Source organism: Oncorhynchus mykiss, chromosome 28 (genome assembly GCF_057628025.1).
Source record: "Oncorhynchus mykiss isolate SJ-2025 chromosome 28, ASM5762802v1, whole genome shotgun sequence".
Lineage (NCBI taxonomy): Eukaryota > Metazoa > Chordata > Actinopteri > Salmoniformes > Salmonidae > Oncorhynchus > Oncorhynchus mykiss.
This window is the reverse complement of record NC_143049.1, coordinates 24,024,936-24,045,110: the sequence shown is the minus strand read 5'-3', so window position 1 is coordinate 24,045,110 and position 20,175 is coordinate 24,024,936. Positions and strand designations below refer to the sequence as shown.

At 41.4% G+C, this 20,175-nt stretch overlaps 2 protein-coding genes across 7 annotated transcripts in view; both read left to right on the top strand.

The window, feature by feature from the left end:
- LOC110508763 (high affinity 3',5'-cyclic-AMP phosphodiesterase 7A) overlaps positions 1–2,796 on the top strand; it is a 31,263-nt gene extending 28,467 nt beyond the window's left edge. For all 4 annotated transcript variants that reach the window (XR_016493054.1, XM_021589549.3, XM_021589547.3 and 1 more), the window contains exon 13: positions 940–2,796. Coding sequence is in view for 3 of the 4 variants with exons in the window: in XM_021589549.3 (XP_021445224.1) it covers positions 940–1,166 (227 nt within the window). In the remaining variant the exon portion in view is untranslated. The remainder of the gene's footprint in view (positions 1–939) is intronic.
- A 5,515-nt stretch (positions 2,797–8,311) lies between these two features.
- Positions 8,312–18,905, top strand: LOC110508762 (armadillo repeat-containing protein 1). Of its 3 annotated transcripts, none has more exons than XM_090226131.1 (8): positions 8,353–8,801; positions 9,911–9,988; positions 12,929–13,128; positions 13,624–13,715; positions 15,194–15,380; positions 15,601–15,717; positions 16,214–16,288; positions 16,567–18,905. In XM_090226131.1, exons 3-8 carry the CDS (start codon positions 12,967–12,969, stop codon positions 16,756–16,758), a joined length of 825 nt encoding a protein of 274 aa, XP_090082257.1. In that variant the 5' UTR covers positions 8,353–8,801; positions 9,911–9,988; positions 12,929–12,966; the 3' UTR covers positions 16,759–18,905. The 3 variants fall into 3 exon arrangements, with proteins under 3 accessions (XP_021445220.1, XP_090082257.1, XP_090082256.1); XM_090226130.1 differs by having other exon boundaries at positions 8,393–9,390; XM_021589545.3 differs by lacking the exon at positions 9,911–9,988 and having other exon boundaries at positions 8,312–8,801.
- The last annotated feature ends 1,270 nt before the right edge of the window (positions 18,906–20,175 follow it).

The following is a 20,175-nucleotide window of genomic DNA, read 5'->3' as shown; positions in this document are numbered from 1 at the left end:
CAGCATCATGGTTTGGGCCTGCTTTTCTTCAGCAGGGACAGGGAAGATGGTTAAAATTGATGGGAAGATGGATGGAGCCAAATACAGGACCATTCTGGAAGAAAACCTGATGGAGTCTGCAAAAGACCTGAGACTGGGACGGAGATTTGTCTTCCAACAAGACAATGATCCAAAACATAAAGCAAAATCTACAATGGAATGGTTCAAAAATAAACATATCCAGGTGTTAGAATGGCCAAGTCAAAGTCCAGACCTGAATCCAATTGAGAATCTGTGGAAAGAACTGAAAACTGCTGTTCACAAATGCTCTCCATCCAACCTCACTGAGCTCGAGCTGTTTTGCAAGGAGGAATGGGAAAAAATGTCAGTCTCTCGATGTGCAAAACTGATAGAGACATACCCCAAGCGACTTACAGCTGTAATCGCAGCAAAAGGTGGCGCTACAAAGTATTAACTTAAGGGGGCTGAATAATTTTGCACGCCCAATTTTTCTGTTTTTATATTTGTTAAAAAAGTTTGAAATATCCAATAAATGTTGTTCCACTTCATGATTGTGTCCCACTTGTTGTTGATTCTTCACAAAAAAATACAGTTTTATATCTTTATGTTTGAAGCCTGAAATGTGGCAAAAGGTCGCAAAGTTCAAGGGGGCCGAATACTTTCGCAAGGCACTGTATATGATTCATTTATATTTTACTATGAATTAGTGACCTGTCCAGGGGTGTACTTGAACATCAAGCTGCCTCATGCTACAGTCATAGTAGATCCTCCTGGCCTCTGGCCGATTCTGGCTCGGATAAGACTACTGACAATGATTTCAAATGTGCTCCTACTTAATATTTATACATTTGCTTGTGGTTGTTTCTGCTTCTCACCTTAGCAGCATTGTGTGATTTATTGTCAGAACTTGCTCTGAATGAGAGATGTCTTCTCCTGTAGGTTTCATGGCGTACGTGGTAGAGCCTCTGTTTGTGGAATGGTCACGCTTCTCCGACACACGGCTGTCCCAGACCATGATGAGCCACCTGAGCCTGAACAAGCAAGGCTGGAATGAGGGGAGGGACAAGCAGGAGGCTAGCTCTAGTAGGGCCTCAGAGGAACAGAGGACTCCTGCCACCAAAGACTCAAACTCCAAAGTATTACCTCAGGGAAGCAAAGGGTCATGACATGCCAAGCATGACTGGCGCCCACGGTGAGGTGAGAAAGAGTGAAACGAATCTCCGCATCCGACAGAAACGACATTACCCAGCACTCCCAGCACCACAGCAACTCAGCCACACGCTCCGCATCTAGGTTAACCACTGTTTTTGTTTTTTATGTAATTTAACTTAATTTATTGAATTTGGACCCTTTTCTTTAACAGAGCAATACATATATACCTCATGTTGCTTCTGCTGTATGTATTTTTATTTAATTTTGTACTGTAGTTCTGCTCTGACATCACTAATTTGACACGTCACCCTTTTAACAGAGACCTGAAGGGAATGTTTTCAACAAGACCCTTCTGATTAAAGTGCCATTTGCAAACATTTTGTTAATGTTTTTAAAGTGAGGAAACCTTGTATTCAAAAAGAGGTTCATGTTGAATGAATGAGACGAGCTTCTATGTGTTGCTGCATTTCAGACTAATAGTAATACTTCCTCGTACAAGAAATGTGACGAGCCCACTTCACTGCTGCCTCTGAAGACTGTTTACAAGCGTCTTTTGTGCTGCATTTCACAAATTAAACATTGGTTCTGTAAAAAAAAAAAAGCTCATACTGTATGTGAATAACCACTCACATGAAGTACTTGTCCTGTTGACAACACACTGAACAAACATCTGATTGCAGAACAACACAAATGCCCTGAAAGGACTGTTTTGGTCTGTTCGTTGTTCCTTGCACTGTGAACTATAACAGGTTTTATGACCCAATAGTCAGTCAGCTCAGAGACCACTTGTGTGAAAAAAGTCCATTGGATGTGGTATGAAATCTATGTATTTCTTTACTGATATGGTGTACAGTGTTTTGGTGATTTAACCGTAGCCTAATAACAATGTTTTGTAATGGGGAAACAGGGCATGCGTGTGGCCTTAACCATAGAAATAGAATCTAGATTCTATTTTTATGGCATTAACATTCTTTCAACACTTGAATAACCACTCTTCCATACTAGTAACAGATGACCTGAGTTGAGGGTATAAACAGCATGACTATTTATTAAAGTTGATATTAGGTGGTCTGCCTCTGGTATGGCTGTGCCATGATCTACAAAGTTATTTTAGAGAGTCGAAGCCCTTTCTAGAATGCAAACACAACTTTTAAGACTGGCAAGATATACCTTTAAACTATGCACAAAACTAATTGACCAAACCAGTTCTTTTTTTATTTTTTTTATTTTTTTTTATAAGGTCGATCGTCTTCTCTCAATGCATTGTCCGACTGTTTGCCTCTGGTGTGAAAAGGAAATGACTTGGCATTAGTAGATTGGACAGTGATCCAGCCATAACATAAAACATTCCATATTTAATTTATTTTTGGTATTGTTTTTGGATTCTGTACACAAGACACGATTGTGTCTCTGGTTGGACTTTCAGTATATCCAATGAAAACCGGTGCTTTTCATATTATGGCAAACGTGTATTTTCTGGTTACTATTGCAAGACTGTTCGATAAAACTGTTTACCATTTTGATCTAAGTCATTTTCGGGTAGGAACTTGCGTGGCAAACTATTTTGTGAAAAGCTTTGCCAAATTGATATTTTGATACATGCCAGTTGCAGTTACATTTTCATTAATAAAACAACTTGTCACACTTATGCGTTTGCTCTATTTTTCTCTGTCCAGTTTAAAGCCCCAGGCGTTCTTTACAGTTCTACAAAGAATGTTGTCTCTCTGGGGTTTTGCATAGAGGAGCGATAAATAAGAGTGCAAAGGCATGATTGGGTTTTGATAGTGTCGATTTAGATTTTTTTTCTCCATTAAAGATACTGATAAAGGTTTCCCTTTGATCTGTGGTTTTATTGTATCGACATATCACTTTGTAAAGGTCTGCCATTAATACAGCTCTAGTAGGCTAGAGGTCCATCCTCAAAAAGGACTTTAGTTTTTGTCTGACTTTTTCCCATATCTCTAACATATCTCTAACTTCTCATTCATCTTTTTTTAACTAGGGAAGTCAGTTAAGAACAAATTATTACTTTCAATGATGGCCTAGGACCAGTGAATATATATGAAATGGATGGTTGTAAACATATTTTATTACAAAAGTGGTTCAATTGATAGATCTACACACACAGCATTAGGATATATTAAGCATTTTGGGAATATAGACCTGTAAGCACACATACAATAGGTGTAAATATCAACTATGAATATTTATGAACTTTGCTTTCATTCAATGCTGTATGGTCCTCCCTGACAAGAACAAATGCATACAGTTACATGTGTTGATGTTGTGGCTATTGCAATCAGCTCAGACACTGAAAACTGTAAAACAAATTCAGTCAAAGGTTACTCTGGATTGTTACATGTTCAGCCCCTAGTCTTGCAAATATGTTAGGAGCCCCCATTAGATTTTTCTCTAAATTCAATATGTCTGCTACAATACTGTTAAATGGTTGTTTAATCACCTGTATATGTACATGTTTTAAATTAGATTTGTTTTGTTGTGTACCTGAACTCAATATTTTTGTGTACTTCAAATATGTTAGGAATCCAAAATGGCCACCATATACACTCAAAAATTATTTGTCTAGATATATAAAAAGGCAACAGACTGCTTGGCATGGCAAGTCCAAGCATTTCATGTCACAAGCTTCTTTGAGGATCAATGAGGCAACTGGGAGGCTCCAATGAAAGGAAAAAGAATGTCCAACCCTGGACACTGACACTCTCTCCCTAGCTCTACAATGGCCAGAAACAAAGACTTTCTTCTGAAACTCGTCAGTCTATTCTTGTTCTGAGAAATGAAGGCTATTCCATGCGAGAAATTACCAAGAAACTGAAGATCTTGTACAACGCTGTGTACTACTCCATTCACAGAACAGCTCAAACTGGCTCTAACCAGAATAGAAAGAAGAGTGGGAGGCCCCGGTGCACAACTGAGCAAGAGGACAAGTATATTAGTGTCTAGTTTGAGAAACAGACGCCTCACAAGTCCTCAACTGGCAACTTCATTAAATAGTTTGTTAAATGATTTGTTTCTGGCCTTTTTGAGCCTGTAATCGAACCCACAAATGCTGATGCTCCAGATTCTTTAATCAGAACAACCGTTTTCAGCTGTGCTAACATAATTGCAGAAGGGTTTTCTAATGATCAATTAGCCTTTTAAAATGATAAACTTGGATTAGCTAACACAACGTGTCACCGGAACACAGCAGTGATAGTTGCTGATAATGGACCTATGTAGATATTCCATAAAAAATATGCCGTTTCCAGCTACAATAGTCATTTACAACATTAACAATGTCTACACTGTATTTCTGATCATTTTTATGTTATTTTCATGGACAAAAAATGTGCTTTTCTTTCAAAAACAAGGACATTTCTAAGTGACCCCAAACTTTTGAACGGTAGTGTATATGTGTGTGGAGCTGTGCTATGTCCCTCACAACCAACACTTCTTGGTCATAGTATATGACCTCGCTACACTAACTAACCTCTAAGTAACCTGGGGTCCCCCCACAGGTTCTGTCACTCTCCACATCTCCTGATGGGTGTGCTCCAGTCTGTAATCAATGCCAACAACCTACAGTTAATATCGGCCAAATTATAATCCTACCCGATTTCCAAAGGAATATAAAGAAATACGTAGGACGTGACCTGCAGGACTTTTTGCCACATTCAACATAAAAAACTCCACCCACAGGCCAATAAGGGCTCCCGAGTGGCGCAGTGGTCTAGGCACTGCATCTCAGTGCAAGAGGCATCACTACAGGCTGCATCCTTTCCGGCTGTGATTGGGAGTCCCATAGGGCGGCACACAATTGGCCCAGCGTCGTCTGGGTTTGGCCGGGGTAGGCCGTCATTGTAAATAGGAATTTGTTCTTAACCGACTTGCCTAGGTAATAAAGGTTACTACAAATTAGGCATTGGAAAGATCTAAAAGCAAGTATGTTTGTGACAGCCCTTTCAGACTTTCCTTCACAAACAGACAACCAACCATTCCACAACTGGAGTATCCCCAGCATAATAAAGGCTGTGATAACATTCCAGTTGGTCAATGGGTCTCATTGGCATGCAAGCTGCATCTACTAACTGCCTATACCGAACTATAGAAATGGAAACTGATCACCCCACAGCCCCAATACCCACCCAGTCATACAGGAAGGATACTGCCCTTGTTGCTGCAGCTTGCCCAGAATGACCAGTTAGCTGTGCAAGCTGGTCAAACCCCAGAACTACATCCACCACTGGCTACCCTGATAGGACACACTGGGCACAGATGTCAGTTCAACATCTAGTTTTGATTATATTTGGTTCAGTTGTCAACTAACGTGAATTCAATGTGAAATCAACAAAATATGTCACCATGTCATTGGATGTAGGTGAAAGAAATACAAAATTCCCATACATTGATTACTTTTTAAAAATCCAATCAATTTTCCACATTGATTCAACATCATCACATTTAATATTGGGGGTTGAAATTCTTTGGAAATAACATTGATTTTACCCGTTTTTTCCCAGTGGGTCATGTCCTGGTCACCTCAAAGACTTTAAAGATTGGACGTGCTACCTTGTCCCGGACCTGCTGTTTTGGAATCTCTCTCTACCGCACCTGCTGTCTCAAACTCTAACTATCTCTAACTGAATGATCGGCTTTGAAAAGCCAACTGACATTTACTCCTGAGGTGCGCTGACCTGTTGCACCCTCTACAACCACTGTGATTATTATTATATGTCCCTGCTGGTCATCTATGAACGTTTGAACATCTTGGCCATGTTCTGTTATAATCTCCACCCGGCACAGCCAGAAGAGGACTGGCCACCCCTCATAGCCTGGTTCCTCTCTGGGTTTCTTCCTAGGTTCCTGTATTTCTAGGCAGTTTTTCCTAGCCACCGTGCTTCTACATCTGCATTGCTTGCTGTTTTGGGTTTTAGGCTGGGTTTCTGTACAGCACATAGGCTGATGTAAAAAGGGCTTTATAAATTACATTTGATTGATTGATTGATACTTGTGTCATGAAAGGCATGTTATTATATTTTGTACAATCGCCCATTGTTGATATGCTGTAAGTGTGTGAATGAGATTAAAATATGAACACGCATTGAAAAAACAGTTGGCTTTGGTTATTCAAACAAGGGAGGCATGGCAGTGCCATTCCTGGTCCTAGATATACCAAGAGTGTTATGAAACCCTTTGACAGACAGAATAACACAATAGAAAATGAACAATGAATACTTCTATGCAGGAGAAGATGTTGTAGTGTAGTCATGTTGGCCATGTTGGATTCAGAATAAAATTGATGTACACTAACAGTATTTATAGTGTTTTGTACACAATTCTGAAAAAATGCCTCTTGTGACACAATTCCTACTTACAGATCGTTTACCCGCCATCAAATTTTATTATGGCACCCATGTAGGATTTTGGACGCCATATTCGATTTGAGGCAAAATATAAAGATAATCTGTGATGCCCCCCTGATTTAATTACTAGGGGCTAAGGATACAATATCCATCACTAAGCTAAGGATCCTGGGACTAAACACCTCCCTCTGCAACTGGATCCTGGACTTCCTAACGGGCCGCCCCCAGGTGGTGAGGGTAGGTAGCAACACATCTGCCACGCTGATCCTCAACACTGGAGCCCCTCAGTGGTGCGTGCTCAGTCCCCTCCTGTACTCCCTGTTCACTAATGACCTCATGGCCAGGCACGACTCCAACACCATCATCAAGTTTGTAGACGACACAACAGTGGTAGGACTGATCACCGACAACGACTAGACAGCCTATAGGGAGGAGGTCAGAGACCTGGCCGGGTGGTGCCAGAATAACAACTTATCCCACAACGTAACCAAGAGTAAGAAGATGATTGTGGACTACAGGAAAAGGAGGGCCGAGCCCCCCCCCATTCTCAATGACAGGGCTGTAGTGGAGCAGGTTGAGAGCTTCAAGTACCTTGGTGTCCACATCACCAACAAACTAGAACGGTCCAAACACACCAAGACAGTCGTGAAGAGGGCACGACAAAGCCTATTCCCCCTCAGGAAACTAAAAAGATTTGGCATGGGTCCTCAGATCCTCAAATGGTTCTACAGCTGCAACAGAGAGCATCACTGCCTGGTACGGCAACTGCTCGGCCTCTGACCGCAAGGCACTACAGAGGGTCAGTGCGGCCCAGTACATCACTGGGGCTAAGCTGCCTGCCATCCAGGACCTCTACACCAGGCGGGGAGGAAGGCCCTAAAATTTGTCAAAGACCCCAGCCATCCTAGTCATTAGACTGTTCTCTATACTACCGCATGGCAAGCGGTTCCGGAGCGCCAAGTCTAGGACCAAAAGGCTTCTCAACAGCTTTTACCCCCAAGCCATAAGACTCCTGAACAGGTAATCAAATGGCTACCCGGACTATTTGCATTGTGTGTGTCCCCCAACCCTCTTTTACGCTGCTGCTACTCTCTGCTGATCACATTGGCATAGTCACTTTAACTATACATTCATGTACATACTACCTTAATTAGCCCGACTACTCGGTGCCCCCGCACATTGGCTACCCAGACTATCTGCATTGTGTCCCGCCACCCACCAACCCCTCTTTTACGATACTGCTACTCTCTGTTTATCATATATGCATAGTCACTTTAACCATACCTACATGTACATAATACCTCAATTAGTCCGACTAACCGGTGCCTGTATATAGCCTCACTACTGTTATTCAGTCTTTTCACTGTTTTTTATTTTATTTCTTTACTTATCTATTGTTTACCTAATACCTATTTCTTTACTTAAAAATTGCACTGTTGGTTAGAGCCTGTAAGTAAGCATTTCACTAAGGTTGTATTTGTTGTATTCGGGTGGCAGGTGACAAATAAACTTTGATTTGAACATCCTTTAAGGAACCTTGAAACCCCCCCAAAAAATAAAATCGATGTCTGAGCCCACTTGTTTCCCTTGAGCCGATTAGAATAGCCACAACATTAAAAAACGTGTAACCGTATGCATTTTTATCAGGCAGCACCATACAGTACTGAATGAGAGCATATCGATGTATCATGTGACTGACTGATCTACAAATAAAAATGAGTAGCTATTTATAATGGAAGGTGATTTGCAGATTAGTCCGTCGGAAGTCGGCTGCACTATCCGCTTCGAACACGCCCAACATCTGACATCAAGCACAGGGCGTCGGCTCTTCCAATTCAAGAACAATGCAGCTGAATGGCATGTCGCCTCCAACGGCCAATCAGAGACGTTTATAGTGGAGAGTGGCCGCTTCGACAACACATCCACAAAGGCAAAATTCAGTAAAAATGTATATATCTTAAAAATATGAAAACAAAAATTATTTTTGGTCTTCATTTAAAGTTAACAGTGTGGTTAATGCTAGCTCTAAAATCCGATTTTAAGAAGATACATTTTAAAAATAGGCACGGTTTATGACTGTGTGGTTGCGTTAACTACTGACGACCCTGCTCACCAAGGAAAAAAAGTCCTGTTTGTGGCTTGCCGAATACCAGATTTTTGTAATGGAATAACATGTAAAAAAAAGCTTCTGGCTACATGTTATTTCACCCGTCGGATTTGCTTCATGCTGTCTTTCTCGGACGCTGTGTGCACATTGTGCTGGTCTGAAGAGCCCTTTATTTGAAGGTATGCGGCTGTTTTGCTAGAAAATGTTAGCTAGCTGGCAATGCTAACTAGAGATGTTCGCTGTGTTCAATGATTTGAGCCCTTGTTTTGCTAAATACTGTTGTAATTGCATGCAAAACAATGGTGAATAATCTTGCAAGCTTGGTAACAATTAAGTTACTCAGCCAGTAGTTAACAGTATCTAGGTAAATAAATGTACTAACGTTAGCTAGCTATATTTTCCACAATAATATGTTATAAACTCACTCGCCTGTCCTCCAAACACGCCCTTAACCGTACAGTTCCATTATACAAGACTCATTGGACGAAGGCGTCTTCTGTACGGGGGGAATTTTGTTAGGAGCACCGATGCTCAATCTTAACATGTATTATTAGGAACGATCTTTCATATCAGCGAGAAATTATTTTATTTTCAAATGGTTTAGTACACACCTCTTATGGGGTTAGTGTTCGTACACGGCCATATCTCTATTACAGTGCTTGTTTATATAAGAGGGGGGCCACCTGTGCTAATTAACTCATGTGTAGCGGATGGGTCGTTTAATCAGATGGATGCATCTAGTTGTATGGATCTGTGCAAAACTGCTACGTAAGTGTTTTTTTTGTTTTGTTTTTAAATAAGGGCCATGTGTTTAGAATGTTGTACACAAGCAATGATTATTGACGTTTTCTAAACGTTAAAACATAACTTTGGGATTGTAATTCACATAAGGTAGTCGGGGGCAAAACGAATGGCAGACCTGTGCGAGAGGCAGGTTGAGGTTTCCAGGGTTAGAGTAGTGCAGAAGTTGTCATATGCTGAGAAAGTAGGGGACGATGGGTCAAGGGGGAGGGATCCTGAGAGGAGTGGTGTGAGAAGTAGATCTGTACCAGTACAGACGGATAAACCAACAAGTGATATATTTCAGTAAGATTGGATTTTTGGCATTTATAGTAATAGTTATCAACTGCACAGCAGAAAATAGAGGTTGTGGTGGCAGCTGCAGAGAGGTATTTGGGTGTGAGAGACTTCAAGTCAAATTAATACACCATCCAAAGTTTAATTAATAACTGCACCATGCTTAAAGGGATATTCAATGTCTGCTTTTTTTGTACCCCTCTCCCAATAGGTGCCCTTTGCAAATCATTGGAAAACCTACATGTTCTTTGGTTGAATCTGTGCTTGAAATTCACTTCTCGGCTTACATGTAATTGTATGTCTTAGGTACAGAGATGGGCTAGTCATAAAAAAAATATGGAGTGGGTTCATTAAATTTATTATGTAACTTGTGAAGCACATTTTTACTCCTGAACTTATTTAGGCTTGCCATAACAGAAGGGTTGACTCAAGAAATTTCAGCTTTTCATTTGTAAACATTTCTAAAAACATAATTCCACTTTGACATTATGGGGTATTGTGTGTAGATCAGTGACACTAAATCTCAAGTTAAGCCATTTCAAATTCAGGCTGTAACACAACAAAATGTGGAAAAAGTCAAAGGTGAGAATACTTTCTGAAGACACTGTATGTCCACTAAACACACACTATTTACAACTTCCGGCGCCGACAGAGATGGCCGCCTCGCTTCGCGTTCCTAGGAAACTATGCAGTATTTTGTTTTTTTACGTGTTATTTCTTACATTGGTACCCCAGGTAATCTAAAGTTTTATTACATACAGTCGGGAGGAACTATTGGATATAAGAGCAACGTCAACTCACCATCATTACGACCAGGAATACAACTTTCCCGAAGCAGATCCTCTGTTTTGCCCACCACCTAGGACAACGGTTCGGATCCCAGCCGGCGAACCAGAACAACGGCGCCATAAAAGGGGCAGACGAAGCGGTCTTCTGGTCAGGCTCCGGAGTCGGGCACATCGCGCACCGCTCTCGAGCATGCTACTCGCCAATGTCCAGTCTCTTGACAACAAGGTAGATGAAATCCGAGCAAGGGTAGCATTCCAGAGAGACATCAGAGACTGTAACGTTCTTTGCTTCACGGAAACATGGCTCACTTGAGACGGTACAGCCAGCTATCGGAGTCGGTACAGCCAGCTGGTTTCTTCACTCATCGCACCGACAGAAAGAAGCATCTTTCTGGTAAGAAGAAGGGTGGGGGGTATGCCTTATGATTAACGAGACGTGGTGTGATCATAACAACATACAGGAACTCAAGTCCTTCTGTTCACCTGACTTAGAATTCCTCACAATCAAATGTCGACCTGCATTATCTACCAAGAGAATTCTCTTCGATTATAATCACAGCCGCATATATTCCCCCCAAAACTTAATTTGACTCTATGTAAACTGGAAACCACTTATCCTGAGGCTGCATTCATTGTAGCTGTCGATTTTAACAAGGCTTATCTGAATACAAGACTCCTTAAATCTTATCAGCATATCGATTGTGCTACCAGGGCTGGCAAAACCCTGGATCATTGTTATTCTAACTTCCGTGACGCATATAAGGCCCTCCCCCGCCCCCTTTTCGGAAAAGCTGGCCACGACTCCCTTTTGTTGCTCCCTGCCTATAGACAGAGACTAAAACGGGAAGCTCCCTTGCTCAGGTCTATTCAACGCTGGTCTGACCAATCTGATGCCACGCTTCAAGATTGCTTCGATCACTTGGACTGGGATATGTTCTGCATTGTGTCAAACAACAATATTGATGAATACGCTTATTCGGTGAGCGAGTTTATTAGCAAGTGCATCGGCGATGTTGTACCCACAGAGACTATTAAAACAGTCTCAAACCAGAAACCGTGGATTGATGGCAGCATTCGCGCAAAACTGAAAACGCGAACCACTGCTTTTAATCAGGGCAAGGTGACCGGAAACATGACCGAATACAAACAGTGTAGCTATTCCCTTTCAAGGCAATCAAACAAGCTAAGCGTCAGTATAGAGACAAAGTAGAATCGCAATTCAACGGCTCAGACACAAGAGGTATGTGGCAGGGTCTACAGTCAATTACGGATTACAAAAAGAAAATAAGCCCCGTCGCGGACCAGGATGTCTTGCTTCCAGACAGACTAAACAACTTCTTTGCTCGCTTTGAGGACAATACAGTGCCACTGACACGGCCCGCTACCAAAACCTGCGGACTCTCTTTCACTGCAGCCGACGTGAGTAAAACATTTAAACGTGTTAACCCTCGCAAGGCTGCAGGCCCAGACGGCATCCCCAGCCACGTCATCAGAGCATGCGCAGACCAGTTGGCTGGGAGTGTTTACGGACATATTGAATCAATCCTTATCCCAGTCTGCTGTTCCACATGCTTCAAGAGGGCCACCATTGCTCCTGTTCCCAAGAAAGCTAAGGTAACTGAGCTAAACGACTACCGCCCCGTAGCACTCACTTCCGTCATCATGAAGTGCTTTGAGAGACCAGTCAAGGACCATATCACCTCCACACCACCTGATGTCACAGGAAGGCCATAAAGCTCATCAAGGACAACAACCACCCGAGCCACTGCCTGTTCACCCCGCTATCATCCAGAAGGCGAGGTCAGTACAGGTGCATCAAAGCAGGGACCGAGAGACTGAAAAACAGCTTCTATCTCAAGGCCATCAGACTGTTAAACAGCCACCACTAACATTGAGTGGCTGCTGCCAACAAACTGACTCCACTCCAGCCACTTTAATAATGGAAAATGTATGTAAAAAATGTATCACTAGCCACTTTAAACAATGCCACTTTTATATGTTTACATACCCTACACTACTCATCTCATATGTATATACTGTACTCGATACCATCTACTGCAATCTGCCTATGCCGTTCTGTACCATCACTCATTCATATATTTTTTATGTACATATTCTTCATCCCTTTACACTTGTGTGTGTGTGTATAAGGTTGTTATTGTGAAATTGTTAGGTTAGATTACTCGTTGGTTATTACTGCATTGTCGGAACTAGAAGCACAAGCATTTCGCTACACTCGCATTAACATCTGCTAACCCTGTGTATGTGACAAATAACATTTGATTTGTTGCTCTGGGGAATGTAGCTATCTAGCTCCATACTAGGGTTACAGTAGCTAGAGTATTGAATTTACTATTGAGTTAGCTAAGACATTTAACAGCAGCAGATGACATGTTTCCTAATGTCAGAATCTGAATGCCCCTCCATCTCCTCTCCCTCAGTCGATTCAGTCTTGCATGGGTCTGTAAGAGGCAGCATCATGAGTGGGGAGCCAGACGCTTTGGCTGTGGTGAACCAGCTGAGGGATCTTGCTGCAGATCCCATGAACAGAAGAGCCATCGTTCAGGACCAAGGTTGCTTACCGGGACTCATCATTTTTCTGGACCACCCCAACCCCCAGGTTGTCTACTCCGCACTCCTGGTAAGGCCCCAAGTAGCGGATGCATTGCGTTCTAAAAGTGTCTGCATACATACGTTTGGTTTGCTACTAGCAGATCTTGGCTAGGTGTACTCCCTAAAGACTTTCGCTTGAATAACGAGAAAAAAGCTGCAATATTACTGTCCCTCTTGAGCCACCATTGCAACAACGTAGTAAGACTTCCTCAAAATAGTCTGAAGTAATCTAAGATCAAGAAATCTATCATTAACTTTGACATTTTTGCCAGGGAGGTCTTAGTCGTGCAATTTTACATCTAGCTAAACTATTTGGTGCAGTACTTCTCGTGAAAAAATGTGCCTGAAATAGTAGTAGTGCACTGCAGACAGTCGGGCCGAGCTGGTCAATGACCTGGTTACTGAAGTGACTTGTCTGTCTCTAATCTTAATTCAAATACCAAGCTCCTTAACCTTGGATGTGGAAATGTAATTTTGCTGTGGGATGAATGCATTTCTTAAATTGTGATTGTGTCCCCTTCAGGCTGTGCGCTACCTCGCAGAATGCCGTCAAAACAAGGAGAAAATGAGGGGAGAGCTTGGGATGATGTTAAGTCTTCAGAATGTCATGCAAAAGTGAGTATATGGCCCTTGCAGAAGCCCAAATCATGATGGTCTTGTCTCACTCATCTTCTCTGTTGATATCATTATCAAATAGAAAATATTTTTAATTATTTGCAAATGTTTCTTTGCATCGCTACTTTTTCCGTGTGAGATGCACGGTTTTAAAATGCAACAGGTCCTAAACTCATGTCAAACATTTTATAGTTCATCTCCTTAGACACAGATGTTTCTCATAGTAGCATTTTGTGTGTGTTCCGTCTTCTCTAAGATGTAGTGATAATGCATAAAATAAATAGAGAAACAAACATTCTGAGCAAGAACTAGAGGTATTTTTGTTGAAAAAACAGCTCTGTTGGACGTTTCTGCAATCAGCATGCCAAATGCACGCTCCCTCAACTTGAGACTGTTGTGTGACAACTGCACATTTTAGTGGCCTTTTATTATCCCCATCACAAGGTGCACCTGTGTAATGATAACGTAGTTTAATCAGCTTCTTGATATGCCACACCTCGCAGGTGGCTGGATTATCTTGGCAATGGAGACATGCTCACTCACAGGGATGTAAACAAATTTGTGCACAATTTGAGAGAAACAACCTTTTCTTGTGTATGGAACATTTCTGGCATCTTTAACTTCAGTTCATTATACAAACTTTACATGTTGCGTTTATATTATTGTTCAGTGTACAGTGGGGCAAAAAGTATTTAGTCAGCCACCAATTGTGCAAGTTCTCCCACTTAAAAAGATGAGAGGCCTGTAATTTTCATCATAGGTACACTTCAACTATGACAGACAAAATGAGAAAAAAAATCCAGAAAATCACATTGTAGGATTTTTTATGAATTTATTTGCAAATGTTGACTCCAATGACTCCAGTTGTGTCAAGTTGGCTGGATGTCCATTTGGTGGTGGACCACTCTTGATACACACAGGAAACTGTTGAGCATGGAAAAACCCAGCAGCGTTGCAGTTCTTGACACACTCAAACTGGTGCGCCTGGCACCTACTACCATACAGTGTTCAAAGGCACAATCTGTCTCAATTGTCTGAAGGATTAAACATTTGAAAACTTGCAGGTTCCTTCTGACAATGCAAAAACAATAAGAAATAATAAAATATAAAAATACCAACAAAGTAAATGGCTCAGTAGAATATATATATATTTTTTTGCATAAGTATAATATGGGAATAACAGGTTTATATCTATAACGGCTATGTTTTTAGTTTTCCCCACTCAGACCACTCCCAGACAGTCCTAGGAAAATTGTTACTTAAATCACTTCTATGCAAAGAGCAATTTTGTTTGACCATGTTTTTTTTTTTTTTTTTTTTTTTTTTTTTTTTATAAAAACATTCACAGTAAGGTACCTAATTAATACCCAGAAATTAGTTGATATTGAGATAAAACGGCTGCATTGGGCCTTTAAGAGCCAGTACGTTAACACTATTTTGAGATGATGACTAAAATCTTCCATCCCTTTCCCCCTTAGGACAACCACCCCGGGAGAGACCAAACTGCTGGCCTCAGAAATCTATGAACTCCTCCAGGCCTCTAACAGTGAGGATGCATACAAGTCCAAGGAGCCCTCCTGCAGACGTAAGCCCCAGTTCTTCCTGGGCTCCACCAACAAGCAGGCCAAAACAGTGGTCCTCCACATAGATGGCCTGGATGACTCTGTGAGTGCCCCTATACTGATCAATAAGTATATTGATAAGGAGACGGCACACCATGCTAGCTCCAGTAACTTCTTTACTAAGTCAAACCTGATATGTCACACAAAGAATGATGGGTTCTGTAATACATTATGCTATAGTTACTAGCTAAGGTGACAGTTCTGGTAGTCCACTACCTGATGTAAAATGAGTTTATACAGTTATTCCCATTCATCTCCTCCAGAGCCGGAGGAGCCTTTGTGAAGAGGCCCTATTGAAGATCCGAGGTGTCATCAGCTTCACATTCCAGATGGCCGTTAAGAGGTGTATCATCAGAATCCGCTCAGACCTGAAGGCAGAGGTTAGTCACATTCTGTCTGTCCTATTACATAATATTCTGGGGAGGAGATGGAGGAGGGCAGAGGTGAGTCTAATCTCGGCAACCCAGAACCAATATCTTGCAGCTGCTTGATTAGATGGAGGGAGATATGAGATATAACACTGAGTGGCAGAACCTGGATGGATCCTCTTTGGTAGCTCAACCCAACTCTCTGCAAGTTTCCGGCAAGTGTATGGGGCAAAAGTCCCCTCCCCTTCCCAAAGTTGAAAGATACCAGGTGTAGGTGCACACCCTGCGAAATCTTGATTTGTCCAAATAACCAGCCTTGAAAAATCTGCACACTGGAACAATTGTTCCTCATTATTCATCCAATCTCAGAGTTCTTGGACAGATGTTAAACGTATGTCTACAAGAGATTAAGTTGAGTTATACAACCTGCGGCCCTGTAACACATGCTGAGGAGGGAATCATGGCTGATGTGTGACGTTGTTAAATCAAATATCTGTTTCCTCTGTAGGCTCTGGGTTCTGCCATCGCATCAACTGAAGTAATGAAAGCTCAACAGGTGGTCAGGGGAGAGGATGGAAATGAGGTTTGTCTTTCTGAATTAATTTCCAGTTTTATGTTTCTGTTGTCTTAACAGAGCCTTGGTTGAATCTCTGTTATTTTCTAGTCTGTCAATTTGATTCCCCAGTGAAGGCCTTTACAAATATTAAGGAATGATCTTATCTCAAGAACAAAGCTTACAAAAATAAGTTTGGTATCTAATCAGAATCTAAATTCAAATACCATGGTCCTTGACCTTGTATGCCAGGAATATCATCTACCTTGTGGTGCACATTGAATTGAGCACTTCCTTTTGCTGTATAGGTAATCATCCCATTCCCAGAGGATGGTTCGGTAGCAGTGGAGCAGAATGTGAATCTTCCAGACTATCTTCCAGAGGAGGAGAGCCCGTCCCAGGAGCCAGACAAGGCTGTGACCAGCGTGGGCACAGGGCAGGACGGAGCAGGCTGGCTAGGCACTGCTGCTAACTTTCTGTCCCGCTCTTTCTACTGGTGACTCCCAGACCACTTACACCTCTTCAGACAGAATCAGGCTCCCAGCTGCCAAAGAGCTGGACTGCCAAAGGCAATGTGTAACAACAAACGATTCCAACGGTATGCAGTACACACATGCACGCACCCACAATCTTACACACACTCCCACCTGGCACCATACAGAATCACCAAGCCATTGAGGGAGAGGACCGGCTTCCGGAATGGATTCTTATTTCTTATCTTTTGGGTTTTGATTGAGAGCTAGACTATTCTTTCTGCAAATGTAAATGGGTCCATGTATTTGAAAACCAAAATGTCTTATTGTGAGGAGCTTTATTGTGGCACCATTTTAATAGGAATTGATCCATCAGAAACGTTGCCACAAAATGAAGTTCCTGCAGTTAGAATGATTTGAATGATCTGAAATCATTCTTGGTCTTTTTGACTGACCTTTGAACAATAACAGACCTCCTTCCCTATTTTCTCAATGGGTATTGTAGAATATGCAGTAATCAGCATGTGTCCAGTTATGGTGCCTTTTGTTTCATTATGTTTACATGGATACCCTTGCATGACTGACTGTCTGCTTTAGTTCTGAAGCCTGTAAGGCTCCTTACTTTAACATACCAAAGGTTACTGATGCAGACACTGTATCAACTCGTGTGGGTACTCTTTAAATTCCAATGCCAACTTAAATCATTCATGAAATATATGTGGAGGATTGTGCAATGTTTTAAAGGAGTGTGTGGCTGGTTGGAAAAGAGATGTTTTATCTACAGTAAAAGCATGAATATTTTGCACAGTCTGAACATTGTGCTATTCTCGAACAATGTGCTGTCATGCTTTATTGGCTTGGTATGACTCATTACAGAACAACATTAGGATATATTTCCTAAGGAAGAGGATTGTTCCTCTTTAAGGTACAGCCTCTGACATTTTTTGGGGAACAACATTCCTTTCCCCAATGTCTTGTATGATTTAGCGCATAGTTAAAAATAAGACGAGGCTAAATATAATCTCTCGTGGACAGACTACATAAACATTAATGGTTGAGCATTTGACCAAATTACGCAAGATTTTAGTTCTGGGCATACCGAGTTTAGGCTAAACCTAACATTATTTTTCTCTAAATATATGTAGATGGAAATACACATTGTGTTAGATTTTAATTGGAAATGCATTGGCCAGCAGTGTCCTTAAACCTGTGGTTAAACTCATGTGGGTGCTGCCTTCTGTCAGGGTCATCTGTAAGTGTTGAACAGTGAATGTTTTGGATTGTTTGGTCAATATAATGGATCACTTGCCCATTACCCAGCTTCTGAAATGGTTATGTTTTCAGTGCATGTTACAGTGTATGAATGGGAAATGTTTCTGCTGAGCTTATTACTGTTCAAAGTAAATCTCCACATAACAATCCCTTTTTAAAGTTCAGCCATTGTCTCAAGGAAAAGTTCAGTTTCTGCCAAGTGTTTCTTGAAAGTGTTATTTTCTGTCTGTGGAGGGGGGAAAAAATAATTGTATAGAATTGTACTGTTGTCCTCTCCTTGTATTTGTCTGTGTTGCTTGCATAAACATGTCCTATAGACTCTCCCACCTCGTGCAATCACACCTGACTAGATTGTGGCCATCATGCCAGGGCAGAATGCATCCTATTTGCAAACACTGTATAGTTGTTCACACTCAATCAATGTGCATTGTTTACCAACAGTCATTCACTAGAAATGTGTTAATATCTTTGTATTGTTATTGATTTGCTTTTTCCCCCCCAGAAACCATTTATTAGATCAACTAACATTAATCAGGTCCGCCTTTTTGTTTGCCAGCTTTATTCGACTCAGGGGAAAATTTCTATCATATAATCCACGGTCTAATCACTCACGTATTACAACCTGTTTGAGTTGGTTCTTTCCACTGATAATGTATGAACACCAATCACAGAGGAATGTTCTGTGTGTATGTATGCTGCCTGTCAGTTTGTCTGTAGTGTTATGGGCCATTGTGAGTGAGCTGTATGTTCCTAAGAGTTATATAAAAGAATATTAAAAAACAATGTTATTATATGAAATGTCCAATTGTTAATTTTATGGATGCTGATGGGATAGGGTACTGCCTTGAATTGAGGACATGACAGTTTGTTCAACATGACAATTAAAAATGTACACAATATAACATGGTTTGGTTTCAATGAATGAATGAATTAATTTCCCTTTTACTGACAACTGATGTCTTTTACACATTACTGAGAAGTGTCTGACTGCTTCACTCTGTTTCCCACTGGCTTGGCTTCCCTCTGTATGATTTGCTTGTGTTTTGAATTCCCCAAAAAGTGAAGAGAAACAGAATATTGTTCCCCTGGGACATTACAAAAGGGCCTTGTATTTGAGCTCCTTCCCATAATGCATGCTCTTCTCACTATTACGTTGGACCCAATAGGCTTGGAAAATGTCCAGCCTCCCACATTTGAAACCAGTGGGGCCCTGTAGAGGAGAACAGAGGATGAGAATTATGCTAAGAGCCTCATTTATGGGTTTAGGCTACGGTTCTTTCCACAGACTTATCTTTGCTGTAGTCCCAGCTCTTGTGACCTGCTCAACTGATTGGAAGGAAAATGTTAACTTGCACTCCCAAACAGCTATGTCCATACATCAACAAGTCTACATTTAGTTTCACCACACGGTTGGCGTATTATTGAAGTAGAGGTGAAAACAGGACAGCCACAAGACCTACAGACAGAAAAGAGCAGTGCTGCCGTTGTCATCTGGCAGACTGTGTGACTGACTGACAATCCCAATGAAAATGCAGAGGAAGCAAAGCCCCATGTGACCTCAGCAGAGAAGCATCAATGGAATTCCCTTTGGGAATCTGCCCGCTATCATCATCATCGCTGCCTTTTATTCACAATGCAACAATGGGCAAACTGCATTCAGCAGCACACTCCATGCATACTGTAAGAACAATAAAAAAAGGAAGCCTCTACTTTTCCGCCTTATATTCAGGAGCTTACCTCTGTCTGAATATCAAACTCTACGCTACCAAATATTGCTTGCATTCCAGAGTGACTTAGTCAGCAGTTTTCTTTAAATAATAAAATGAGAGTAAAATATTGACGTATGTTGCAGTACAATACAGTAGACATAGGGTGTCAGTATTGCATCATCATTGTGTAGTCAATCCACCAAGTTGCTGGATTTATATACACTGCTCAAAAAAATAAAGGGAACACTAAAATAACACATCCTAGATCTGAATGAATGAAATATTCTTATTAAATACTTTTGCTCAATTGGATTCAGGTCTGGGGAACGGGCGGGCCAGTTCATAGCATCAATGCCTTCCTCTTGCAGGAACTGCTGACACACTCCAGCCACATGAGGTCTAGCATTGTCTTGCATTAGGAGGAACCCAGGGCCAACCGCACCAGCATATGGTCTCACAAGGG

Excerpts from the sequence above, each read along its gene's own strand:
- LOC110508762 (XM_090226130.1), top strand. The coding sequence starts at position 9,333 with ATGGGTCGTTTAATCAGATGGATGCATCTAGTTGTATGGATCTGTGCA. Across the intron at positions 13,129-13,623 it reads TTGTCTACTCCGCACTCCTG|GCTGTGCGCTACCTCGCAGA; the intron begins GTAAGGCCCCAA and ends TGTCCCCTTCAG. Across the intron at positions 15,718-16,213 it reads GCTCAGACCTGAAGGCAGAG|GCTCTGGGTTCTGCCATCGC; the intron begins GTTAGTCACATT and ends TTTCCTCTGTAG.